The 25,589-nt window shown below is 44.1% G+C and overlaps 4 protein-coding genes and 3 pseudogenes across 11 annotated transcripts; 2 read left to right on the forward strand and 5 right to left on the reverse strand.

Moving 5' to 3' along the window:
* Positions 1-288: 288 nt before the first annotated feature.
* Positions 289-1,831, reverse strand: LOC147926397 (F-box protein At3g17320 pseudogene; annotated as a pseudogene). The gene has a single exon (XR_015581951.1). The product of XR_015581951.1 is annotated as an F-box protein At3g17320 pseudogene (transcript).
* Positions 1,832-2,051: 220 nt separating this feature from the next.
* On the reverse strand, positions 2,052-5,410 carry LOC104746077 (YTH domain-containing protein ECT4-like; annotated as a pseudogene). Its single transcript, XR_015581950.1, has 7 exons — positions 5,197-5,410; positions 4,607-4,689; positions 4,445-4,518; positions 3,894-4,352; positions 3,251-3,745; positions 2,957-3,169; positions 2,052-2,861 (listed from the first exon to the last, which is right to left on the reverse strand). The product of XR_015581950.1 is annotated as a YTH domain-containing protein ECT4-like (transcript).
* Positions 5,411-5,723: 313 nt separating this feature from the next.
* On the reverse strand, positions 5,724-12,848 carry LOC104746078 (importin beta-like SAD2). 5 transcript variants are annotated; one of them, XM_010467475.3, is made up of 21 exons: positions 12,459-12,848; positions 11,777-11,949; positions 11,487-11,654; positions 11,064-11,174; positions 10,872-10,949; positions 10,508-10,704; positions 10,364-10,424; positions 10,187-10,261; positions 10,024-10,101; positions 9,868-9,930; positions 9,699-9,782; positions 9,429-9,604; positions 8,938-8,977; positions 8,708-8,851; positions 8,432-8,551; positions 8,135-8,341; positions 7,710-7,871; positions 6,909-7,575; positions 6,550-6,755; positions 6,196-6,334; positions 5,724-6,118 (listed from the first exon to the last, which is right to left on the reverse strand). In XM_010467475.3, the coding sequence occupies exons 1-21, from the start codon at positions 12,616-12,618 to the stop codon at positions 5,967-5,969; spliced, it is 3,261 nt and encodes a 1,086-aa protein (XP_010465777.2). In that variant the 5' UTR covers positions 12,619-12,848; the 3' UTR covers positions 5,724-5,966. The 5 variants fall into 5 exon arrangements, with proteins under 5 accessions (XP_010465777.2, XP_087344028.1, XP_087344027.1 ...); XM_087487902.1 differs by having other exon boundaries at positions 10,508-10,595; positions 12,459-12,714; XM_087487901.1 differs by having other exon boundaries at positions 10,872-10,952; positions 12,459-12,714.
* Positions 12,849-13,576: 728 nt separating this feature from the next.
* On the reverse strand, positions 13,577-14,490 carry LOC104746079 (putative polyamine transporter At3g19553 pseudogene; annotated as a pseudogene). The gene is made up of 2 exons (XR_015581623.1): positions 13,761-14,490; positions 13,577-13,671 (listed from the first exon to the last, which is right to left on the reverse strand). The product of XR_015581623.1 is annotated as a putative polyamine transporter At3g19553 pseudogene (transcript).
* A 3,643-nt stretch (positions 14,491-18,133) lies between these two features.
* LOC147926398 (uncharacterized) lies at positions 18,134-18,520 on the forward strand. Its single transcript, XM_087487048.1, has one exon. The coding sequence runs from the start codon at positions 18,134-18,136 to the stop codon at positions 18,518-18,520; it is 387 nt and encodes a 128-aa protein (XP_087343174.1).
* A 1,778-nt stretch (positions 18,521-20,298) lies between these two features.
* On the forward strand, positions 20,299-20,877 carry LOC147926399 (uncharacterized). Its single transcript, XM_087487049.1, has 2 exons — positions 20,299-20,430; positions 20,536-20,877. Exons 1-2 carry the CDS (start codon positions 20,299-20,301, stop codon positions 20,875-20,877), a joined length of 474 nt encoding a protein of 157 aa, XP_087343175.1.
* Positions 20,878-22,622: 1,745 nt separating this feature from the next.
* LOC104715712 (uncharacterized) lies at positions 22,623-25,011 on the reverse strand. The gene is made up of 4 exons (XM_087487050.1): positions 24,468-25,011; positions 24,158-24,364; positions 23,476-24,047; positions 22,623-23,384 (listed from the first exon to the last, which is right to left on the reverse strand). The coding sequence occupies exons 1-4, from the start codon at positions 25,009-25,011 to the stop codon at positions 22,623-22,625; spliced, it is 2,085 nt and encodes a 694-aa protein (XP_087343176.1).
* Between the last annotated feature and the right edge of the window lie 578 nt (positions 25,012-25,589).

Genomic DNA, 25,589 nt, shown 5'->3' on the forward strand with positions numbered 1-25,589 from the left:
CTTTCCAAAAAGTATTTTTGAGCAAAAACTGCTGCAAAAATAATAGTATAGATGATGCTTAATATAAATAAATGAACATTTATGTTAAAAAAAAAATCAATACGTTATTATACTTTTGCATACTATATGTTATTGTATAGCTATTTAAGTGATTTTTAAGTCTAAAACATTCTCAAGATAATCCATACAAGCATATCCGCGCGGATTAATAACCTAGTATAATTAAAACTATAATGTATATGCTTATAAAAATTTGTAAAATTTAAACCACTTATTTCTTCTTCCATATTGCACAACAAAGATGAGAAACACATTTAGAATTGGCTAATATTGTTCAAAGAACAATTGACAGAAAAAAAGAAAACAAAGCAAGAGTAGTGCTCTGTTCAAAAAAAAAAAAAAGCAAGAGTAGTTAAAGAAAGAAGAAGCAAGAAACACATTATTAGGTCTTGTAAATGGAAGAACTCAAAACAAAGCACGAGTGGTTTCTTCCTCTTGCCTCCGATCCTGGTGGGTGCAGGTTGCTTTAGATTTGCACACAACTTGGAATATAAGAGCACACAAGTACTGGAAAACAATAGCTATGAACAGATTCTCCAAGATCCACTTGTTTGCAATATTTATCCTCTCCAACGATATAAGTTGTGTTGCGATTGGGGTTAAGTATACTCTTTCGTTTATCAAAAACCACCGCGAGTTTTTTCTCTTCGTCAACAAAGAAAGTCGGAGATATAGGCTCGAAACGTCTAATCCTACCGATAGGTAAGAACAAGCTGCTCCACGACACTGCGTTAGGCTCAATCTTATTACTAATCCATATCCCTGTCCACGACATATCCCATTGGTAATATAAAACCGCAAGTTTCTCCTCTCTAATAGTAGATAGAGTTACAGTATCATGCAAACGAGGCTGAAATGGTAGAGGCAGAAGTGATCCAAAATTCTCTGTTGTAAAATCAAAACATAGTAAGAAACTAGGGATCTCTCGTAGCTCTGGGATCTCACCTGGGATCTCTTCTATCTCCCATTCATGTGGTAGGATCCTCTCTTGAGCAAACCAGTAAGTGTTTCCTTTGAGTGACACTCCACAGCTAAGATGAGATATATTCCAGTCGGGAATATCCTCGATAACCATCCATGAGTTAGAGTCAAAATGGTAGATTTCAAACTGACAGATTCTAATTGGAGGCTCTATAATATCCAGATATCTCAAGATTTTGTAGCTTCGACTTGAGTCGCTCTTCATCCCGTATCCGAGAGCGTAGGTGTCCCGTTCGTGGTAAGAATCTCTAGGTTCGATCAACCTTGTTTGCCCGCAATAAGGGTTCCAAACCACAAGCCTAGTGCTGTTGTTGTCATTGGCGATGATGCATAACAATAAACCATCGCAGTGATAAACTTGAGATATACCTACTCGATCATCATCGTTTAGGCTAATAAGTTCACCTGTCCGCTTTATCGATGACTCAATGTTGTTGTCGTCGTCTTTTTGAATTCCATATAGATTGACGCTCATCAGATAAACCCTGTCGTGCATAATCATGATCGCCTGAAAGTCCTTCTCTTGCTTCTTCTTCTTTGCTTCTGCTTGTTCCCAACCAATTTGCTTCTTTGTAAAGCTCCGACGTCTGGTTAAAGTGTTCCACTTTTTGCAAGTAAATCTTATTGCCCTCAGAGATGTCACCGGGAGCCTAGTCAGCACCTCATCAGCCAGATCCCGTGGAAGATCGGCAATCTTCGTCATTGTTTCAACAAGGATCTCGATCGATGAGGTCGTCAGTAGGGTTTGATGAAATGGTGATTAGGGTTTTTACTTCCACGCTTTCAAATCTTTTATATTGAGACGGTTCAGTCAAAATATGAGTTAAAAGGTTACTCGCTCGAGAAGACTATGGGCCTCGGCCCAAAACTTCCAGGATAACAAAACTCTCCTTTGCAAACGGAAGACACGACAATCTAGTGTGTGTATAAGTTTAACGATCATTTTGAGTTTGGAAGAAACTGAAAATAGTGTCTTTGTATTTGATGCTGAAGAAGAAACATCACTCGCATGACAAAACACAGAAATTCCGATCAATAATCTCAAAAGATGGAACCAACTCTGTAATTAAACCCAACACACCAAAATGCAACCGCTAAAAACATATCATTTGACCAAACTTCAACGATGAAAAAGGATTCTCAAACCACCCATCAGACCCTTTTAAAAGGTAGAACCTATCTATACATACTCAATCTCTTTCTCGAACAAGTTAGACAAAAGACAATGTCGAAATCCCGGTTTAAGTCTGAAATGATCTTGAGTTGAGGGGAGTTGTACCAGCAGCTCCGATCTTCAAGGATGATTCTGCAGATACCTTCACTTTAATGGGCAACGATCCTACCCTGATGATGTCATCAGCCAGAGATCCTGTCACCTCTCCAGAGGAGTCTGACTTGCGGTCAGAGCTGAGAGATGAGGCCGGTTTAGACTTGGCTTGGGTTGGGTTTAAGGTGGTACCAGCAGCCGTTTTAATGTTGAGAGAGCCAAACTTCAGAGTGGAAGGAGTAGAATCTTCTCTAGGTTCCTCTGTATTGCTCTTTTCATCCCCATCTGAGTTTTTTAACTGCACAACTTCTGTTTCTGCCGAGGTTACTGAAGGTTTCTTGAAGACATCTTTGGAGTTTTTCTTGCTTCGGTCAGAAATATTCGGTTTGGGAACGGGAAATGGGCTGCGAAAGGTCCTGAATGGAAGTCTTGCTTTCTCTTCCTGCATGAGTCTCTGGCGGTTTTCATAGTACATAAAATCATCTAAGAGCGAAGTCCTTTCCGCATGATTTTTGAATAGTTTTAGCACCTCGAGACCTTGTTTCAGCATTATCTGCACACAAACGAGGTTGATAAGATTGAGATTCCAGAGTTCTTAAAATCTGGTTTACACGTGAAGTGTGAAGATTTAAAAACAAAAAAACTTACCTCTTGTGTGTCTCGGCTGTTGGTCACAGGCTTATTCTCGTTATTGTGTAAAATAATGTGCCTGAAATAGCTATTAGGAACATCTTTAATGATGTGCCATTTGACAGGAAAACTTCCACTCCATTTGTCTTGCTGCCAAAAATCCATGTCCCGGTTGAAGGAAACTGGACCGGTCATCTCAGCCACACCACAGAACAGACCACTGGCATTGACCTAAAGCGGGGGAACAACATAAGCACAAAGTATGAATGCAAGCACATTAGCACAAGGCAGAAAAGGTAAGAATGGACTCACAGAGAAGAATAAGAAAATAGGGCATTCACAAGACTTCTCAGTGGCTATTCTTTGAGCATCTTCATATACACTCTGCAATTTCTTGTTCCCATGCAATGTTGATGACCAGACACCGTATTTGATGCTCTTGTGAACATCATCTTCACTATACGATTTAATCACAAAAAACTTGGCATTGCTGTAATCTGTTCTGATATCTCCTTTATTATATTGATCAGGATTTATCACAATGTTTCCTTCTGCATCAGCATTTCCAGCTTTGGTTGTATAAGCTTTGACAACAAACTGATTTCTTGATCTTCTCGTTCTTGAACCTCGATAATGTTCGCTCGTATCTGGGCTTCGAGTGAGGTCGTTATCACCTACGCCATCATACATCTTGGAACGAGGTTTGTAACTATTTGAGGCAACGGATGAAAACCCATTAGCAATGTCTAACTGCCCATAAGACAAGCGTCTGCTGCTGGAAACACTGTCAACGGAAGCAGTTTTGCCCTGCAAAAACACACAGACTTCAGACTCAACATAGAAATGAATGACTAAGATAGCACTGTAATATCAACAAAACACTCCTTGTAATGCATAAGCACACCCAATATTCAAAGGAAAACAGAATCACGAAATATTTTATACGAGAAATCACCTGAAGAGAATGTGCAGGAGCCGGAGCTGAAACATACTTGGAGACTCCTGACTGTTGATTCTGTCCAGTGCTAGACCTTAGTTTCTCAGAGGTCCTACCCAAAGAATTCACTGTTGAAGATTTTGGAGCATCTTTTGGGAACCCGGAAATTGCTGAACCATCTCTCTGTCTGGATCCTCTTATATCAGATTGACCACCATTGGCTACATCAGTCGCTACCAAAGAGTCCGTTGAACTATTCGTGACAAAATCAGGCTGAATAACATATGGAACATAAGTAGGCGACGATGCAGCATTCTCATACGGGGCGCTGGAGTAATACTGCTGGAATCCAACAAACGAAGAGTCAACGCCTATTGAAGCGCCTGGTATGTAAGGATTGTAGGGATTGTAAGGAGACTGTGCATATCCATAACTTGGTGTATAGCATATATAGGGAGAATTTTCATTTTGCCCACCCTGAAGACGCAAGATTAGAATGTTAGCTAGGTAAGACGATAAACAAAACAAAACAAAACAGCACGTTTATGTGAATGAAGATTGTGACGCACCGTGTATTGGACCTCTGAACCATCTACACCAGCAACAACCTGATGGTTCTCCCATTCGACAGATGAATCATAACCTGTAAGAAAAAAAATCCAGAAAATAAGGGAATTTGCAACCTTGAAAACAAGAATGATAAGTAAATTTCGTGAAGCAGAGGTATCAACCTGAACAGTAATAAGCGGGGTAATACATGCTCTGGTCAATGAAAGAATCAGGGGCTCCCTCGGTATACATTGCTTCAATTTATCTGATGAGTTTGAATAAACATGGGACTTTCATGACCATTGTTCAACGAAGAATCAATTAAACTAGAAGAAATCAACTAAACAAGCCTAAAAAAAAAACAGATTTCTCAGTGAAGATATAAATCCCGGAATAGAGAGAAACAAAGCAAATATCAGATAAATCTGAGACTCTCTTGCAATACAAAAGTTCACGCGAAAGCTCTCCACTAATCAATTCTAAACAACACTCAAAGGTGGTCACTTGAAAAAAAAAAAAAAAGAGAGCTTTAAATGTACACAGAGAAACCCTAATTACAGTAAAATAAAAGAACAAAGAACAGCGATGAAAAACCTCTAACAGCTAAGAATGCAAAGCAACCATATATGCATAAGAGCTTACATCGACGTGAAGCTAAGAAACGAAATCAAATACGCTTATAAGAAAAAAAATAAAGAACAAATCCCAGATAGAAAAGCAGACAAATTTGATAACGATACCAGAAATTAGGCAGAATCAAGTCATACTTGACCTAAAAAGTTCTTCGAATGGAGAAAATTTGGGGTACCGACAAAGAGGTAGAGTAACCGAGAAAAAGAGAGAGAGAGGTTGGGAGAGCGAGTTCAGCCGAAATAGTTGTGAGATAATGCTCTGCTGAATCGTAACCCTAACACTGAGATGAGTGAAGAAGAGAGAAACGAAGAAGCAGATTCGCTGAGTCAGGAAAAAAAAGAAATGGAAAAGACAGAGAGAAACCCAGAAGACGCGCAAACGACCGATTCCACTGTGTTTTGTTTGCAATACGCAGCGTTTTCGATCGAAGAATCTAAAGTGATGCTTAAGTCGATAATACCCTTGAAACTGACCTTTACAGGTGGGTTTATAGCCAATGGTTTGCAAGATCCCTTACCAGAAACGGTAAATAAAAAGGTCGTTTGTTTGCCTAGATTTATATGGCCTACATTATCCACATATGTAAAATCCATATTAAGTGCATACCACTAAAACAAAAATAAGTGAACAATATTGAAAATTCGTATCAGTTATACAAATTTGAAATTTCTTACCAAAAAAATATCTCTAATTACTCATACAGATAAAATAGTTTTTTCCATGTCTAATAAGTCTATCGAGAGACCCATCAGATACATTTTGATCAGAAAACTTTTAAAATTCCTCAAATGCCTCAAAAGTTTCGTTAAAATATGGAACACGAAACTGACTCAGAATTTGTAAACACATCATGAACAAACACCCGCATCAAAAATTGTAGAAAGAGAAAACTCTTGTTTAATTTAATGTTTAGAGGCACTTAGAGAAGAGACTTGTGTAGACAGGAAAAGAATTGACAAAGGCTGAGATGACTTCAGAGGGTACAAGTTTGATTACTTTCTCGTGATGCTTCTCCATTAATGATAAAACCAGTTTCTGCGGATCAATCTCATTCAGAGAACCTGCAAAATCAATTACTCAAAGAGCATTAAGCAAAGCAAAACGTTGTTTCTTATCTTGTTGTGAAGAGCATACTTACCCAAATCAATCTCATGTTCATCATCTTCTTCATCAGCCTCTTCGGCTACTTCACTATCCTCCAATTCTGCTGCAGCTTTAGCATACCTTTCCAGAAATTCTTCCTCCGTTTCTTCACACTCATCATCGCTCTCGGAATCCTGTTCAACAAAAGAACACAAGATGAAACAGCTTATTTGGGAAAGAAAAAAACAAATCATTAGAAGATCTAATGTTGTTTCTTGAAACTAGCCGTTTATAAACTACTTTGCAACTGGACCAGCAAATTGATTGCTTATCTAAGTTTATATTCTTATACTAGTGCTAACGAGAAATTATGAAACATACTTTGAATGTACTAGAAAACAAATCAAACCTCGTCATATGAATCAGTTTCTTCAGATTCTGTCTCTTCTTCCCCGGGTTCTCCATCATCTTCATCATCGTCTATTTCTTCGTTCACTTCCTTTAGCCTCTGAGAAGCCTCCATCAATGAAACAAAGCACTTCCTTGTCAAATCATCAGTTGCATTCCCATGCTTTACATCTAAAATCTGCTCGATCACCTTTACTAGCGTCATCACTGAAGACAAGTGGTTTGTTAGTCCATGCTAATGTATTTATGATTAAAAAAAGCTACTATATACACAATAAAACCTTCTAAGATCTAACTTGTGAACTGTAACTGTAAGTTTAATAATTCTGAATCATCAGCACATTAGTTTTATCTACTCACCATATAGTTTTACTTCCGATGCCAATGCTGGAGTCGCATCAAATTTAAGCGATGATGCCAATGAAGATGCCCATAGCTCGAATCCTCCAGATATCACTTTCTCTAAAGTGCTTTCCACAATATCGGAATAGGAGATATAGCATGATGATACCGCCAGTAATAGAGGCCTCCACAAAGTACAAGGTTTCTCACGCAATCCTAAAAAATGAGAAAAGGCTGCGTCACTGAAGACCATTGCCAGTGATTTTCCCACCCCTTCGATGTCAGATGAGTAGTCTGGTACATGTAATAACGTGTGGACACAAGAACACGCCCTCCTTGTGGCAGACGGGTACTCAAGTATGGCTTTTCTGACAAATGAACCAATGCATTCAACAACAGATTGTGGACGGACTGGCATGGCTGGAGGGGAGGGCAAATCTCTGAAAAGGAAACTCCTAAAACCATACTTGTTGTTTATACCCACAACTTCTTCTATGCAGTCAAAAATGGATAAGTCCTCCGACTCTTCCCAACCGTTCCAGCTAGCAAGAATATCGGCCCAAACTATGAGTAATTCAGTTAATCTGAGCTCCACGAATACATTGCAATTAGTAGAAGCAATCACAATGAACCGCAACATCGTCGAAAAATGATCTATGCATGAAGTCGGAGGCACATCTGTTGTCTGAACCATGCAAAGATAAAAGGTAGAGCAGTATCTTAAAATTAGAACCGTGTTTTAATTTCTATAATTTCAAGTACACGGAGGAATCATAATGTTTATAGATAACGCAAAGGGATTAGAGTAAATTTAACTACCAGCCATGCGTGCTGTAAAAGTTCTGACAAAGCTTTGCTGATGGTGCCTTGACCATTTAGCCATATTTCAGTCGCCTGATTGTTCTCCTCATTCGCTTCAGGCTTAGAGCTCTCATAAGTCTGAGCCATTGCTGCTAATGTCTCAAGGCCACCTAGAATAGCCTAAAAAAATGAAGAAAAAAAAAAATAGGTTGAACTGACTTGCAATGTCCACTAAATATAGTCCAAAGTTCACAATTACTAGACCAGGAACAACAGGAATTCTACAAATATTTTGGTAGAGTCCAGGGTTTCATGTGCGTGATAAATATTAGCAGAATGTGTCAATTTTTTTACTTCGAATCACAAAGAATACATTCTGTTACCTTCAGCTTCAGATATTAGCAAAAATATTAAGAAAGCAGGAAAGCAGAAGTTATATATACCTGAGACCATGGATCTTCACTAGGATGCATAAACGTCAACAAATTACTAACTAGCGAAGAGACAATGTACGGAATATGTGTGGCAATAGCTTGACTTCCTGACTCGATCACAGATCTGAGAAGCTGAAACAAAATGCCATCCTCGTCCTCCTCACTACCAATAATAATCTGAAGAAGCGGCAACCATTCAGGTGGTTGGTACTCATTCTGAAGAGTACAAACATAGTCTTTGAGTTAGATATGACAAGCCATCACTTTAAGCTACAAGTGCCATTGTTAATGTATGTGCTGACTTACTTCGAGTAGTGAACCTATTCCACCAGCAGCTGAAACACGCACTGGGTAACAAGAGGTCTCCACCTGATCTGGCATTGCTAATGCCTTCAGTAGGGAAGAAAAAATATCTGCATTCATCACCTGAATACATAAAGCAATTAATCAAATATGTAATCACTGGAAGTAAAACATTACAAATTTTAATCAGTGACTAAAAGTATATCATCTTCCAGCAAATGGTTTGCATAAATAAAAAGTAAAATTTACAGCATCAAGAAGAACAAGTAAAAATTACACCTCAGGTAGGCAGGACGCAAGCTCTCCAAGTACCCAATTTGCAGATGCAACCAAGTAAGGTGTGCAATCAGGTGTAGAATAAATCGGTAGCACACGGGTACGGACAAAAGATGCCACATACTCAGGATTTTGTTCTTGGATAAACTGTCGGAAAAAGGGAGCCATTGTAATTCTATGCACTATATCAGTAGATGCACAACTCCAAAACAAAGAGAACCAGACTTGCTCACCTCTTGCAGGCTACCATATGCCATTAGAACACCAAAATAGCTGACATGTCAACATAGCAACAAAGTCAGTTTAATCACAAATTAAAAGGGAATGAAACAAGAAAATATTAAAGTGAAAGAGAGCAGTAAACACAAAGCACTCCAACCCGATATTACATGTTCAAAATGATGAACAGTTCTCTGAGAAGTCTAGCAAAGAAGATAACAGAGAATTTAATACATATTCAGTCTACTGAAAAAATATCAACAAGAAGTTGATGACGAGCTTGGGAAACATGGGATTATGGAAGACCAACTTGCAACACGAGTTTTTAAAGTTCCACTAAAAGAACATATTTTCTAATACTAGCATAATTTAACGTTACTCACTGCGCCAGACAAACATGTACCATTGCTCAGAGCTTGCAAAAGCATTTTTTATTTGGTTTAGACATCTGCCAAGAATTTCAAGGAGTTAGAATTAGAAGTCATGAATATGTATAGGAACTCACGCTGCTGAAGTACTAGCATCCAGTATGTAACTTTTCGAAGGCACAGGAAATTTTGACAAAAATGGAAACACCAGTAGATCTCCCATGCATCTTTGGTTATTTCTTCTGCTCTTTTCACCTTTCTTCCGCTTACATGCAGCTGAGGAAGCTTTATTTGTAGTAGATACAGGTGGTCCCTATAAGAATTAAATCATAACCTATAAGAACCTATGAACGAGTAGCTGAAATAGGTTGATGAAATAGATCATAACCTATAAGGTGTTTCTTCACCTTTGACATGGCAATGACACCAAGCAAATTCATAGCACTTTTCCTGGCTGTAAACATGTCCTCCCTCCACCCAGAAATTTCTTCCTGCCAAACAAAAATAATATTGTTTCCTAGCTTCTGGACGATAGAGATAATTCGTCTAGAGAGAAAGAGAGATAAATCTTCATACTAGCTCAGATGGAAGGTTTTTCCTTATGAATTCATCTGCATCTTCTTCCCACTCAGATATGTCCTACTTGCAAAAAACAACCCGGTAAGACCAGTAAATATTTTGAAATAATGGTAGTAAGAAATGCTTGCAACACAGATTACGACAAAAGCTTACCCTCTCATTCAGCACCAGGGCTGGAAAGATCGCTGAGTCCAACAAAAAAGTAAAATGGGGTGAAAGTAATCTCCATCCCTATTTTGAAGGTACCAATTATATTTACTTTCATAGAAAATTGATAAATCTATTTAGATTTGTTGTAAACATTCTAACAACTTACAGGGCCAATTTCCATGACGCGTGAAATTACATCAAAAGCAAGTGAGATAATTCTCTCAGTTAGGCATCCGAGCTTCTGCACATGATAGTAGGCACTCATACATTAGATTAATAAGATAGTAACATTTGATGAGAAAAAGCAATTTTTGTAGTAACAAATTTTGCTAAAAATACATACACTGATGTGTGAACTATGTTTCACAATCTTCATTGAGCAATTTACTATCTCCGGCACCAATCTGCATAAATCAGATATAATAGGCGTGTGAAATAAGCATTGGGAATGCTGCATTGCTAAGAAGATTTTAAGGTGTTTACATACTTGTCAGAATATTTTCTATGTCTGCTGACAAGTGTGCCAAAGAGGAGCAAACTTCTTTTTCCAGCTTTCGACCTTATCAAGTACCCATCTGAACGAGAAACACTCCAGTCAAAACTCAAGGAGTCCAGAATTCTAATCATATCTCGACAGAAGGAACCAAGCAGAGGGGACAAATCAGATGGCATATGGGACTTCACCTACAACACAAAACACCCTTAACAACAAAATTCACAGTACAACATGAAGATGAAATGATTTGATAAATTACGTTTAATAATCAGAGGCAAATTTCAATCACCCAGACATGCAACAACAGTTCTGGAAACTTCGTCTGTCTGAAATATAAACTGACGGTATGACTTACTGAAAAGTATATGCATTTGCAGATAATGTGGAGTGTCTTTTCCAACTCCAGTTCACCCCATCCATGTGTAGTCAAAGCCTGCTTCAGAATTTTACCAGATATGAATACTCATTGAGATCCAAAGAGCAGATATATCTTACATAAAGTTGTGAGCAGATGAAGAAAAAGAAAACACTAAGAGAAAAGGATAACCTTTTCAGTGAGATGATGAAATACTGACACCAAGGGTACAAGAATTTCTTTCGTGATACTCTCCAGCTGTTGTGGTACTGGCTCCTTTGCAAGTTTTGGTTGCAGGAAGTACTACAAAGCAAACACACAAAAATAAGCCACGCTCATTCAAATAGACCACACAGGACCAGGTTCAAAACAGAGGACTACCACTTCAAAACACACATGTTTTCAGATTTTGCAGTAGTTCATACTCTTAGATATTGCAGCCAGAAGCAACAAAAGCTCACAACCAAAACAAGGGATGCTAAACCATAATATATTTAACACGGGATGCAATATAGGAGAGCTGATGGAAGAGAGAGATAGAGAGATAAAAATCTAAGTTTAACGCCATCACTTCATTAATATAACTTTTCTTACGAAAGAGAATGTAACAAATACCTGAAAAGGCTTTACAACTGTAAGCAATATCATCAGAGCATTAACAGTACTCCAGCTAGAGTTTGAACTGCTAATTAAGCTGCTCTTCTCGATAGCAGACCGCAGCTCCGGTACAAGTTCAGGCCATGCATTTTTCTTCACAAATTCTGACACAACAACAATGTGGAGCTGGCCACAAGTGAAGTAAAATGAAGGTGTGCACAAAATTAAACTAAAAATTTTACAGGAATAATGAGTTACAATAAGATTTGCAACAACTAGATGAAGATAAGCTTGTTAAATATGCCTACCAGTTCAAGTAAAACTTTAAGAACAGCAGGCTGTGCATGAAGCAAAGCTAGGAGAAGCTGATCCTTAAACTCCTTGCTGACTTCAGAGATCGTCCCTTCAATCCCCGTGTTCCGTCTGGTAAAATTCTTCAGATATGTTGCCGCGGCAACTCTCTGGCTGGGATTTTCACCTCCTGTCAATCAACAGCGATTGATAGAACCAAAAGACTCAGCAGAATATATTCAATCATGTATGAGTTTTTGTATCAACGGAATCAAAATATTGCTAAGGATTCAATACTCTTCAAGAAACTACCTCCACGAATATCAAACTCCAGCACACACACACACACACACACACGAAATATAAGCTACAGCCCAAAAGGGCCGCTCAATTAGGAGATCTTATGCAAAACTCATGGACACAAAGGATAAAAATGAAGCCAATCAGCAGAGAGCGTTGTTTAGATTGCAGAATTCAATTAGAAGTATAGCAAACAAGAATAAAAGGATTGGACTTTGGTTCTTAACTCAGAAAATCATAAATCTTAACAAATTTCATGAAATCGTTACCACAGTGAAGTCAACAAATTTCGTAACGCTAATTGTTTAATTTGGTTCGAGGAAATCAAAATTGCATCTCTTCGTCAGAAGTCAATGCTTCGGAATAAAGTGAATTAGAAGACAACAAAAAAAAGGTTACCGGAAGCGATGGAGAGAAGACGATAAGGGAAGTGAGGGAGCTCCGTAGAAAGTCGATCCAGAGCCTCCGTTGCCTCGCGGACTGCAACGCCATCAATGGAAGTAAGCGTCTGGTCGAGAAGTCGAACAATCTGAACTGAGTCGTCGTCGCCGACGAACATTGCGTTTCTTTTCTTTTTTTTTTCTTTTTTTATTTTTTTATTATTGCTTTCTCATTTTCTTCCCTCCAAGCTTCTTTATTTTTACTGATGAGTGATGAGATTGGGGGGAACATCACTGGCGGGAATAAATAATTCAGGTTAATTCAATTATCTGAATTTTGCTTTCGTATTATTTTAGTAGTCGAAATATAAAATTTAAAGGGAGACAATGGACAACGAGTCCCAAGTTCGGCTTGTCATTCACAATGTCGTAGCACCATATGAGATCAAAGAAGACCTCAGGATTCTTATGACACTGCAGTTTATCCTTGCTTTGATGTTTCGAGTTACACATTCATTTACATAATAACGAGCAAATAATGAGTGATCATCTATGTAGCCATTAGTGGTTTAAGTTAGGCTTTGGCTTAAGTTGGTAATCCAAAGTCGCAGAAACATTAACCACATATATTCTCATACCGCATTCTTGGATTAACTAACTACATGGTACATGTCTCCAAGGCTCCAAGCCAGAGAAAGAGATCCAATGATCAAAAGATGAGAAACAGGCTGTTTCAAACAGCAGAGAAGATATCAAATGCAAATAAACTTAAAAAGACTTGTTCTCCGCATTCTTGGATATCAAATTCAACTGTGACTCTAATGTATCTCCTGAAACTGGTCTTGTTTTCCTCCCGGATAAATCACGCCCATCGTTTCTCGTTTGCAAGTGTGTTAAGAACGGGTACAGGCAGACTGATAACCGCGCCACTGATAAGAAATGTCTTTGAAGCGGCAAAAACCATCACCAAGAATGAAATGCAAAGAAGGAGGCAGGCACAGACATTTGAAAATCCAAATGAGTTCTCGGGAACTCAATAAGGAGTGGGTGGAGATCCAGTAGCCTAATCCCTATGTTTGACAAAAGGCTGCGAGTTCCAGAAGCATTCCTGATGCGCGTACGAAGAAATTCAGAAACTCAATGATCTCTTGGAAGCTCATCCAGTAGAGAGGAATATGATGATTCCTGTAGCTGAGCACAGAATACTGAGCGTTGGTGTCCCATACTTTGACCTGCAACACACAAAGTATGTTAAACCAAGTTATTCACGGGCATCATTCATAACCCAAAAAACACTTTTGGAGAAAAAGTGACTACTAACCTTTGGGTTCAAACAATCTAAGATTAGACATTGCAGCAGCAGTTATTTTGTATCCATCCCTTGAGCCAAACACCTCCAAATGAGCATCCCAACCTCAGGAAAAATACGTATCTCTCCACTATCCGGAAGAGGATGAGCTTAAAGATCCAGTCCCTACTACCTGGCATGAGGGGAATCAAATAGGACCACATGACGAACAAAACCGCTCCAAAAAAAACAAAGCCTTTCCGGGACTCTTTAAACTCTCCTGCAAGGGTACTAGTTTTGTCCCAATAGTTACAGATTCCAAAACATGGTATTAAAAGACCCTCTTCAACTAATCAAACTCTCGAGTACCCACAAAACAGCCAACGCTTAGGCCTGAACCACCGCAAGTAAAGCCATTACAACGAAAGGGACATAGCGAAAAAAAGAAACTGCCAGCACAAGCCAACAATATGCAGCAGCAAATCCTCTATAGTTTTATCAAAATAAGTGAGAGAGAATGTAATGCCTAACACCACTAAACCATTTCCAAAACCCATCTTGGAATCCCCAAAACGGACAAAAAAATGCTGAAGAGATCCAAACAGAGGGGAAATCAAGAACCCTAAAGCAGAGATAAGAGAGGACCACCACCTGATTTCACAGAATCATCCAGACCAAAAGGTCCACCGGAAACTTCATAGAAAGCCAGAAACACTAGAGACAATATAGTGTCAGCTTCGGGGAGAGAGAGAGAGATCGGTGATTATGGACCTCTCTCTGATGAACCCTAAAAAATTGATGCAAGTGAAGGAGATGAAATTGATTGGAAAGATTAAGTTGAACAAGTTTCCTATCTCAGATCAAAAGTAAAACCCCAGAAGAAGATTGAGACAGAGCAATGTAGTTTACTTACTCGGGTTTTCAAACATAGAGTCTCTCTTCCACTAGTCGGATTGAAACACGGCTCCTTAGCTCCGGTTTTGTCATTCCGACAGACAGAAGAAGACGGAGAAGAAGGCAAAAACAAGAAAATTCGATATCGGAGGCTTTTTTTTTTTTTTTTTCTTTTGTGTGATTTCACAGGTGAAACGGGGAAAAAACAAAAAAGAAACACAAAATTAATAAGTTTTTACATTATTCACTTTTGATATTATTTTTTTGGCTTCCTCGTTTTCTTATATTACAGCAAATAAATTACCTTTATAAATGTATAAACTATGGTTGACCACACAAAAAAAAAATGTATAAACTGTGAAGCCAACATAAAAATAAAAAATAAAAAATTATGACAAAAGTTATTTTTTTTTGTTAGCGATATTCAAAGGACAAAGACACAAAGTATATATTTTATTATCAAACGACAAAACAACAACATTATATTCATATATTACCCCATACATTACATCGGTATTTTACTGAATAAAACACAATTTTCCAGCGACAAATAATTAACTTTGACAACAAAAAAATAATAATAATAATTAATTATACACTTTATTTTATTTTATCCAATAGTAATAGACGACTAAGTTAAACAACGGCAACGCCACAGCCCAATGCATTTGGCATCTGAGCAAAAGAGAATAATTATCCAATCTTCTAGTAAAAACAAAATTGTATGTATCATATTATATAATATTAAAACAAAATAATCATTGTTGGTGTTGGGTTTCCACGATCATAAGGCCCACCAAATAAACCCATTAGGGCGTACGCGCAGGCCAGGAAAAGAGGCCCAGTAAGAGCCCATGGAGGAAAACCCGAGCAGGAGGATAAAGTCAACTTGGAGAAGAAATCGGGATTGGGGAGCCGAGATTGCAGCGAGACGTTCAGGAAGGGTTTCGAGGAATTTTAGTTTAAATATCAGATGAATGTGAAGGACACAACACATGTAATCAAGCTCAGAGCGAATCAATAGAAAAAGTGAACACAAAAGTCCAGTTCGTTGTTTTTCATAGTTCTAAGTCGATTTGTACCGGAAGTCTGCCCAGATCTCATTTTACAAACTTATTCTTCTAATTGTTGTTTCTAGCCCCAACAACTTGGCGCCGCCTGTGGGGACTTAGGTCTTTCTATTCTCAAAAATCGACTGCTTTGAACTCCAGCGAAATGGATCCATCCACCGCTAACACAATCATCTCAGAGACTGCTCCACCAGCGGCAGTCCACGGATCCACCTCCATCAGTGCACCTTCCCAGGGTGCAGCCGCGTCAGCCCAGTCCGATAACGAGGTTACAGATCTAGTCAGACCCGGGACAGGCTCATCACTTGACGACAGTCAAGCACCGAACCAAAGTATTTTGGGAGGTTCGGGTCTCACTCATCACAGACCCGCCCAAACTCAGAATCTCGGTAGTACAAACCCAGGGGTTACCGTCGAGGTTGTTCCCACGGCCCCCGCGATCTTGACAGGAAACAGGAATCAGTCCCGAGTATGGACTCGTTCAGAGAATAACGGAACGAACCGACCCGGACAGCACCATGCACCGGTGGTCTCCTCCGGGACCCCCGTCAGCAACGATCTGTCCGAGATTCGCGGAATGCTCGCCGTTCTGATCGATAAGACCCAAAGTCAAGATGCGACAAATCGGGCCCTCATGAACAGAATCGAGCGACATGAACAAGAGCTCGCTTCTCGCGCAAATCTCGGACCATATCGGGATTCCGCGTACTCTTCGAGAACAGCTTTAACCAATCCCACGGAAAGAGCGCTTCCCCGGACTCGTCTCGACTTTGAGGCGGTCCACGTTACTCCGCCCGGGATCAGAACGTTACCCGTTTTCGCGCCGTCAGAGAGCAACGGAGCTCCGAGCTCGTCAGTCTTAAATGGTAACGCGAGCTCGCGACGTGACGAGCATCCCCCATCCGGGGACGTCGGGTCAGCAGGGCAGTTCCTCCGCACCTCGGGGGCTCTGGAGGGCTCCTCGGTGAGACTGGATCCAGTCCCGACGGGAGAACTCAGAAATGGGGCGTCACGAGGAATAACGACCGAGGATCTCGGTCTTCCCGGACCTCCGAGTAGCGGCGCATTCAGCGCGCAGTTCCTAACCGAGTACATGAATAAGGCAAGCGCCGAGATGGCCCAAATCCGCTCTAAGGTGCACCTGGCAACAAGCGCAGCCCCAGACATCGATCGCGTGATCGCCGAAACAAGGCGTACCCCGTTCACAGACCGAATCGCGAAGGTTCGCCTTCGTGACGTGGGCAAGCTCCGCCTTCCCGAATACGCGGGCATAACGGACCCGGGAGCGCACCTCCGAGCTTTCAGATTAGCCATAACAAAAGCTTATCTCACCGACGACGAGTGTGAAGCCGGCTACTGCCGTTACTTCGCCGAGAACCTGGTGGGACCGGCGTTGGAATGGTTCGTCTCTTTGGAATCCAACTCCATTGACAGCTTCGATCAGCTCGCCTCGGCATTTTTGAAGCAGTATTCAGTCTTTTTCCAAGCTAAGGTGACCGAATCAGACCTTTGGCTTCTCGTCCAAGAAAAAGACGAACCGCTCCGCGATTACATCAATCGCTTCAAGTCAACCAAAGCCAGGATAACCAACCTAAATGACGAGGTTGCCCTGGCAGCCCTTCGGCATGGCTTATGGTACACCTCGAAATTCCGCGAAGAGCTCACCGTTCGACAACCCCCGTCGCTCGACGACGCACTCCATAGGTCGATTAATTTCGCCCGAGCAGAAGAGGAGCGGGCCGCTCTGGCCGAGATCCATAAGTCATCAAAAGCACCGTACAATCCTCCCAAAAAGACTCTCCGGAAGGAGCCGTTTGAGTCTGGTTTGCATGCTTTCGCGGTTGACTCCGCACCCAATGCAAAAAACCCGAACTTCGATCCCGAGAAATTCTGCAAGTATCACAAAATACGCGGACACTCGACTGAAGAGTGCAGAACCGTGGGACGTCTCCTCGCGCGGAAGCACGAAGCGGGAGATCTCGGCGAAATCGACCTCGATAAAGAGGGAGAAAGGGCGAGAGAAGCCAACGCCACTACCAAAGAAGCCGCAGCTAAGCGCGAAAGGACCGACGAGGCCGAGGGATCTTCCCCCCCTCCAGCCCCAAAGAAACGCATTGACCTGGTGACTCGGTATTTACCCCGCCTCCGGCTCCCCGGAGGCTCGCGAGCTTCCGCCCGTTCATCTCCCGATGTTTCAAAGAGTCAAATCCAACTCATAGAGTCGGCTTCATCACGGGAGGACCCTCCTTATGTCGTAACTCAGTTAATTCGATCAAGGCCTACCAACGTAGGGTCGATAGTTACCATCGTGAACGGAAACCCCGCTCGGACCCGGACTACGAGATTACGTTTTGGGAAAGCGAAACCGCGAACCTGGATAAACCCCACGACGACGCTCTAATCGTAAGGTTAGACGTCGGGGGATGCGAGCTCTCCAGAATAATGATCGACACCGGGAGCTCCGTCGATCTCTTGTTCTACGATGCTTTTAGGCGGATGGGTTATCCTGATTCCGAGCTAAAAGGGGCCAAAACCCCGCTCACCGGGTTCGCCGGCGACACGACCTTAGCTAAGGGCACCATTTCCCTCATAGTGGAAGCCCGTGGGGTACGACGTCTCGTCGACTTCGTGGTCGTCGATAGTCCCGCCCCCTTCAACGCTATCCTCGGCAGACCTTGGTTGTATGGGATGAAGGCGGTCCCGTCAACGTACCACCAATGTGTGAAGTTCCCGTCACGGGGCGGAATTGCCACCATCTACGGTAGCCAACGAACCTCAAGACAGTGTTACAGAAGCGGCTACGATCTGATCAAAAAATCCGACCAATAGCAATTAATGATCGCTGACGAGCTGGAATCAAGACAGCTCGTTATGCACACAGATCCCGCCTCGCGCGGACCCGTAATGACCAAGGTCGATCAGGTCCCAATCATGGAAGGGCACCCGGAACGATGCGTTGGAATCGGGGCCGATCTCAAACCTAGTACAAGGAACGACCTGATCCAGTTTCTGGGTCGGAATCACAACACCTTCGCCTGGTCCTCATCGGACATGAAAGGAATCGACATTAGCGTGACTTCTCACCAGCTCAACGTCGACCCCACCTACAAACCCATAAAACAGAAGCGTCGTAAGCTCGGCCCCGAAAGGACGAAAGCAATGAACGACGAGGTGGATCGACTATTGAAAATAGGGTCTATCCGCGAGGTCCAGTACGCCGAGTGGCTAGCCAACCCCGTAGTGGTCAAAAAGAAAAACGGGAAATGGCGGATCTACATTGACTTCAAAGATCTCAACAAAGCCTGTCCGAAGGACAATTATCCGCTTCCTCATATCGATTGACTGGTCGAGGCAACCGCCGGACACGAGACTCTCTCCTTTATGGACGCCTTCTCGGGGTATAATCAAATTTTGATGGACCCCGCCGACCAGGAAAAAGACCGCGTTCATCACGGACCGAGGCACCTATTGCTACAAAGTAATGCCTTTCGGACTTAAAAACGCAGGAGCAACCTACCAGAGGTTAGTCAACAAGATGTTCGCCGAGCATCTTGGAAAAACCATGGAAGTTTACATCGACGATATGCTCGTCAAGTCAATGCGCGAGCAGGATCATATTCCTCAGCTCGAAGAATGCTTCGAAATACTAAACCTGTATGGAATGAAGCTCAACCCGACCAAGTGCACGTTCGGTGTCGCGTCGAGAGAATTCCTTGGGTATCTGGTCACAGAACGTGGGATCGAAGCGAATCCAAAACAAATTGCGACCTTCCTCGAAATGCCTTCGCCAAGGACAACTCGGGAGGTCCAGAGGTTAACAGGGCGGATAGCCGCCCTTAACCGATTCATTGCGCGGTCTACAGACCGTTGCCTCCCATTCTACCAGTTGCTTAAGGGCAATCGGAAATTCGAGTGGGACGACAAGTGTGAAGAGGCATTCCAAGAATTAAAAAAGTACCTCACTGAACCCCCTGTCCTGTCGAAGCCTGCGGATGGGGAACACCTCTTCCTCTATATCGCCGTATCCGACTCCGCGGTAAGCGGGGTATTGGTACGAGAGCACGAGGGGGAACAGAAACCCGTCTATTACGTCAGCAAGACCCTTGTTGACGCTGAAATGCGATACCCCGCTATGGAAAAGCTGGCACTAGCAGTCGTGATGTCGGCTCGCAAACTGCGCCCTTATTTCCAGTCGCACACGATCGTAGTGATGATGTCCCAACCCATTCGGACCATCCTTCACAGTCCTAGCCAGTCCGGCAGGTTAGCCAAATGGGCCATAGATATCAAATACCGGCCACGCACCTGCGCCAAGGCGCAAGTCCTCGCCGATTTCGTCATCGAACTCGCCACGACCAACAAAAATACCGGGAACGCCTCCGAGAGATGGTCGCTATACGCGGACGGAGCATCGTCCAGACAGGGGTGCGGAATCGGAATCCGACTCATATCCCCGACCAACGAAATAATGGAACAGTCCTTCCGACTCGGGTTCGTAGCCTCGAACAACAAGGCTGAGTACGAGGCCCTAATAGCCGGACTCCGGCTGGCACTCGGAGCTCGTAACCGGTCAGTTCCATGGGAGCTACGACACGAATTGTGAGCGGATGGGCGCTTATCTCCAAGTCGTTCGATCAATGGCCGAGCAGTTCTCAACGTTCGAACTCACCAAAATTCCCCGGGGAGAGAATTCAGCCGCCGACGCCCTCGCTGCGCTAGCTTCCACCTCCGACCCTTCGGTCAAACGAATCATATCCGTCGAGGGAATAGATCAACCAAGTATCTCTATCCCATTTAAGGCTCAAAGCATTAACCAGGTCCAGGCCGGATCCGGTCCCCACTAGGGAGAACCTGAACAAGTACCTGATCGGGACGACGAGCTCTTGGACGATCTTATCTCCGAAGACGAGCAAGAAGCGGAACCCGAAACGGACTGGCGAGTCCCAATTCGTGATTATATCACAAGTGGGACCGCACCAAAGGATCGATGGCAAGCGCGTAAGCTCAAAGCTCAGAGCGCGCGGTTCTGTATCATCAGCGAGGAGTTATACAAGCGGTGTATCTCCGGACCATACCTCAGGTGCGTGCACGGGGACGAAACCCTTAGCATCATGAGGGACGCCCACGAGGGTCCCTGCGGAAACCACTCCGGAGGACGATCACTGGCCCTCAGAATCAAACGGTAAGGATACTTTTGGCCAACCATGCTCGCGGACTGCGACGAGCACGCTAGAAAGTGTGATCCCTGCCAACGACACGCACCTCTGATCAATCAGCCCGCTGAGCTAATGAGCTCGGTCTCCGCTCCTTACCCCTTCATGCGGTGGTCGATGGATGCCATCGGACCCCTCGAACAGTCGGGAAAACGCCGCGTTACTAACCTACTGGTTGTGACCGATTACTTTACTAAATGGATCGAGGCCGAATCCTACCAGTCCATCACGGGTGAACACGTAAAGGATTTTCTCTGGAAAAACGTGGTGTGTCGACACGGAATCCCCTACGAGATCGTAACTGATAACGGGACGAACTTGGTGTCCGCTGTGGTTCAAAAGTTGTGCGACACATGGGGTATACGACTAACCCCGTCTACCCCCCGGTACCCCCAAGGAAACGGGCAGGCCGAAGCAGCCAACAATTTGATCCTGCACAGCCTCAAGCGCCGTCTGAGCGTCGCGAAGTCAGGCTGGGACGCTCAGCTCCCCGGAGTATTGTGGGCCACCCGAACTACGCCGCGTGGCAGCACGGGCGAGACCGCGTTCTCCTTAGCCTACGGAATTGAGGCCGTAATACTGGCAGAAGTTACCATAGGCAGTATTCGCCGAGCTGTTTCCCCCGAGAATGAGGAGGAAAATAGCGAAGCGCTGCGCGATTACCTCGACGTCATCGACGAGAAGAGAGAACAAGCCTACGTGCGAGTTCAAAATTACCAGAATGCCATCGCTTGCTTCTATAACTCGAAGATCCGACCTCGGCGTTTCGCCGTCGGGGACCGAGTACTCCGTCGAATGTTCGATCACAGAAAAGAAAAGAACGCCGGCAAAATGGGAACCAAATGGGAAGGACCTTTCCGTATCACCGAGGTCGTTCGCAATGGCGTATATCGCCTCGTAGACGAGAGCAACGGTAAAGCCGAGCTCCGGCCTTGGAACGTCATGAACCTGAAAAAATACTTCTAAGAGGTATCCATAATAATCGAACTACGACCTGGCTTGATCCCCTTACGGGGTACGTAGGCAGCTCAATATCCTGAGCGCAGCCACCTTCCCAACTCGATCCGCTCCGCAAAATCTTTCCAAATAAAACGCGAATTTTACCATGACCTGGTGCACCGTTACCAAATATACCAAATCAACAAACAATAACTCTTTCTAACGGCGCGACGAAATTGCCTACAAATAAACGTACCTACTACACCAAACAGCACATGCGAATTTCGCACTGTCTTGCAACCGTTTCAAACTTTTTCAAACACTTCATCAAAAACAAAAAATAAACAACAAGGTCAACACAGCTCTAGCTAACAGTCCGCACCCCACGACCTCACGTGAAAGAAAATAAGATTTCACTACCCAATTTGGAAAACCTCAAGGGACTTTATCCCCAAATAGCAAATTTTTAGTGAATTCTACGGATTTCACAAATTAAGTGCCCGGGGAACATTTCCCGCCGTCCGTAAGCCGGCCTAGGAGAGTTCCGTATACCCCGAGTACATATTAGAACTCACGCGTTTCGACCTGAAACAGTTAACAAAGACAATATGAAAAGAACAAGGGTTTAAATGCCTCCCCAGGCAGTTGATTCCAAAAAACAAAAAGAAATAAAGTCTTGGGTTAAAACCCCCCCGGGCAAGTCATAACAAAAGATTTAAAAGCCCTTTCGGGCAAATAACGCAAGTTCAAAACGATAAATAAAATAAAGAAACCATAACTCAAACGTCTTCTTCCCCGGTCCCAGCCTCCGGATTCTTCGCGGCACTCGCGTTGCTCCCATGCTCGTCCAGACCGCGCGGGACCCCGGTTCCGGCGTCAACCTCCATGGGCGCGACCGAGTCTTCCGAGATCTGAGGAAGGTCCAATTTGCTCACCGAAAAGTCCGAAACCGCCAAGGAGTTGGACCTAACCGCAAGGACCGCCTGCTGCGTCTCAAGAACTTGCACCTCCTCCGCAATTGATGTCCTCCCCTCGTCGATCTGGTTGATCAAAAGAAGGTTGGACTCGATCTCTGCGAGATCGCTCTCGACCGCGGTCTGCTCTTTCTTCCTCTCCCACTTGCTCTTCACTGAATCCAGCACCGCCCGGTAGTCTTGGGACATCCGCTCCTTGGCCTCACGAACAGCTCGACGAGTCGCCTCCGCATGTTTCTGGTCGATACCCTCGGCTTTCTCCTTCAGCCATCGGTTCTCCGTTTTCAAGAAATCCCGGTCCCTTGCCGCCATCGCATGAGCATCCTGGGCGGAAGCGAGGTCAGCTTCAACGGAAAGGAGCTTATCCTGAATACTCCTCAAGGACGTTAGCTCGTCCTCTAGGCTCGCAACCTTGCCATTTGCAGCTCCCTCTCTCTCTTGAGCAGCCTTGAGAGCCGTCGTCAGCTCATGAACCACCCGCGTTGTGTTCTCAAGCTCAGCAGCCTGCGGGGTATCCTTAAGCCTCCGCTCATAAAGCGTGATCAGCTTGTTGTCAGCAGCAACGGACTGCAAACGGATCAAAAGAAAACAGAAATAAACATACTACGCCCAGCAGGGAAAGAAACGAGTAAAGGTAAGAGCAAAGAAGGAACGGTACCTTCGCATGGGCCGCCATCGCCTCGATGTATGCTTCTCTCTCGACGAGATCCTTCACGAGTGGGACCTGGCAGTTAGCCGTCTTCAGGTGACGGAAAAGGTGGTCCTCTACCGCCGGGGAGTCCCGGGAGTGAGCAAACCTCCAATGAAACGGGCGGCTCGACAATGACCCGTTTCCAGAGAGAGTCGGCTCTCCAGCTGGAGCCTCCGGGTTACCACCCGCGGGGTAGCCTCCACGGCTTTCACGGCTCCTCGTCTCAGGGACTCGGGGATTGTCCGTGCGAGCCCTTTTTGGCATCGGAGACGGCTCGCCATGAGTCGACTGCGAACTGACGAGCATGACCTCCTTAGCCGGACCAGAAGGACCGGTTGGGATCATGGGGGCTTGGTTCACCTCCTCGCTAACTACCCGAGACGGTGCGGGCTGAGCGGCTCGAAGAGCATTGGCCAGCGCGGCATCAACATCGCCGGCTCGGACCCTTCGGGGTTGCTGCGATTGCTCCCTGAGTTCACGGAGTGACGGCTTCCTAACCATGGTGCGTAGTGGGGTTGAGGTCGAAGAAGAACTTAATTCTGGTTACGAGCAGCACAAAAATGAACAGGGGGTGAGCGATCCCCTACGTGCATGACTTTTGCGCATAAAGGACTAAGTAAAAAAAAAGAAAAAAAAAAAAAACCATTACCTCTGCGAGCGGGGGAGTTGTCTGCTCTTTCGCTCCTCGCTTGGTTAGCAGGAAGCGGCGGGACCGGAGCTGTAGTGTTTCGGACTAACGGGGCGTTGAGGGCTGCTATGATACGAGCTCGCGTGAATGAGTTCCACCGTACCTCGCCTGCTCGTAGCCTCTCAATTAGTTCTCGGGTTGCCGGTATTTTCGGAGGTTCTTCTGAATCTGCCATGCAACAAAAAAAGGGGCAAAACAGTTAGTACGACAAATAAACGCTGTAATCTTGGCGGCAACGAATGATAACTAGAAACTAAGGGGTCATTCTGACCAACGCATGCGGCCCATTGGGTGGGGAGACGAGCAAAGTCGTAGTCCCCCACCGCTGCCGGAGTAACTCGGAAGTAAAAATATTTTTCCCGCCACCGGTCGTCCTTCCCCGGAAGCGCCTGAATTATTTCCGGGCTGCGGCGGCGACAGGTGTAGAATGTCCCGGGAAACCCGGAGTTATGTTTGATAAGGTACAACCGGAGGATGTCGTCGACCCCGAGTTCAAATCCAAGTTCGCGACCTCGAACGTATACCCCCATGACGTGCCGAACAAAGTTCGGACACATCTGGGGAAACGCCATTCGAAGGCGTTGGAGGATCCGAAAGATAATCCTCGGGATAGGGAACACGAGCCCACACTTTTCGAAATACACAGTGTACGCGCAGCAGAAACCCGGCGGAACGGTCTCCAGAGAAAACGGATCGTCGGAACGGAGTATCATCTCCACGTTTGGAGGAACTCCGTGCTTCTGACGGAGATCGGCGAGGTGCTTGGCCGATGTAATCGGCGGGATATGGTTTCCCCAGAGTTCAAGTGGAGCCATGATGGTATGAGTTTTTAAAATTGTGAAATCAACTAACCTAAACGAGCGAGATCGGACTGAACGATAAACGCGAAATAGTAGAGCTAGCAAACCTAGAAATCAAAACTTAGAAATAACTGAGCAGAGGAGAGAAGGTTAAGAAAATTACCTTGAAGTAGTGGATGAGTGCGTGGTTATGACGAGACGTGTGATTTATGACTTATAGGTCATAATTGACGTCGTTCTTTATAATCCCACGAATCTCTCTCTCCTCTAATCTAAACCGTTCAAACCTTTCGGCTCCACCGTTGGATCTTAGGAGAGAGGGGTAATCATCACGAAGATCTCGGAAGCCTAGATTCATTGAGCCTTCCCCGAGGAAGATCGCGAAACCGAAACGACATGAAAGATTCTCTGGATATTCGCCTTTCAACCCTCCAAAAATAGGTTAAAAGGCTGGGGGGCAATTGTTGGTGGTGGGTTTCGACGATCATAAGGCCCACCAAATAAGCCCATTAGGGCGTACGCGCAGGCCAGGAAAAGAGGCCCAGTAAGGGCCCATGGAGGAAAACCCGAGCAGGAGGATGAAGTCAACCTGG

This window comes from Camelina sativa, chromosome 15, assembly GCF_030686135.1.
Source record: "Camelina sativa cultivar CO46 ecotype springtype chromosome 15, ASM3068613v1".
NCBI lineage: Eukaryota > Viridiplantae > Streptophyta > Magnoliopsida > Brassicales > Brassicaceae > Camelina > Camelina sativa.

Coding starts and splice junctions, on each gene's coding strand:
- LOC147926398 (XM_087487048.1), top strand. CDS start 18,134: ATGATCGACACCGGGAGCTCCGTCGATCTCTTGTTCTACGATGCTTTT.
- LOC104746078 (XM_087487901.1), bottom strand. CDS start 12,618: ATGTTCGTCGGCGACGACGACTCAGTTCAGATTGTTCGACTTCTCGAC. Junction 10,705..10,871: donor GCAAATGCATATACTTTTCA/GTAAGTCATACC, acceptor TTTGTGTTGTAG/GTGAAGTCCCATATGCCATC. Junction 10,425..10,507: donor CATAGAAAATATTCTGACAA/GTATGTAAACAC, acceptor TGATTTATGCAG/ATTGGTGCCGGAGATAGTAA.
- LOC104715712 (XM_087487050.1), bottom strand. CDS start 25,011: ATGGCTCCACTTGAACTCTGGGGAAACCATATCCCGCCGATTACATCG. Junction 24,048..24,157: donor CAACTCCCCCGCTCGCAGAG/GTAATGGTTTTT, acceptor GCTCGTAACCAG/AATTAAGTTCTTCTTCGACC. Junction 23,385..23,475: donor CGATGGCGGCCCATGCGAAG/GTACCGTTCCTT, acceptor ATCCGTTTGCAG/TCCGTTGCTGCTGACAACAA.
- LOC147926399 (XM_087487049.1), top strand. CDS start 20,299: ATGGGCGCTTATCTCCAAGTCGTTCGATCAATGGCCGAGCAGTTCTCA. Junction 20,431..20,535: donor CTTCCACCTCCGACCCTTCG/GTCAAACGAATC, acceptor GGTCCCCACTAG/GGAGAACCTGAACAAGTACC.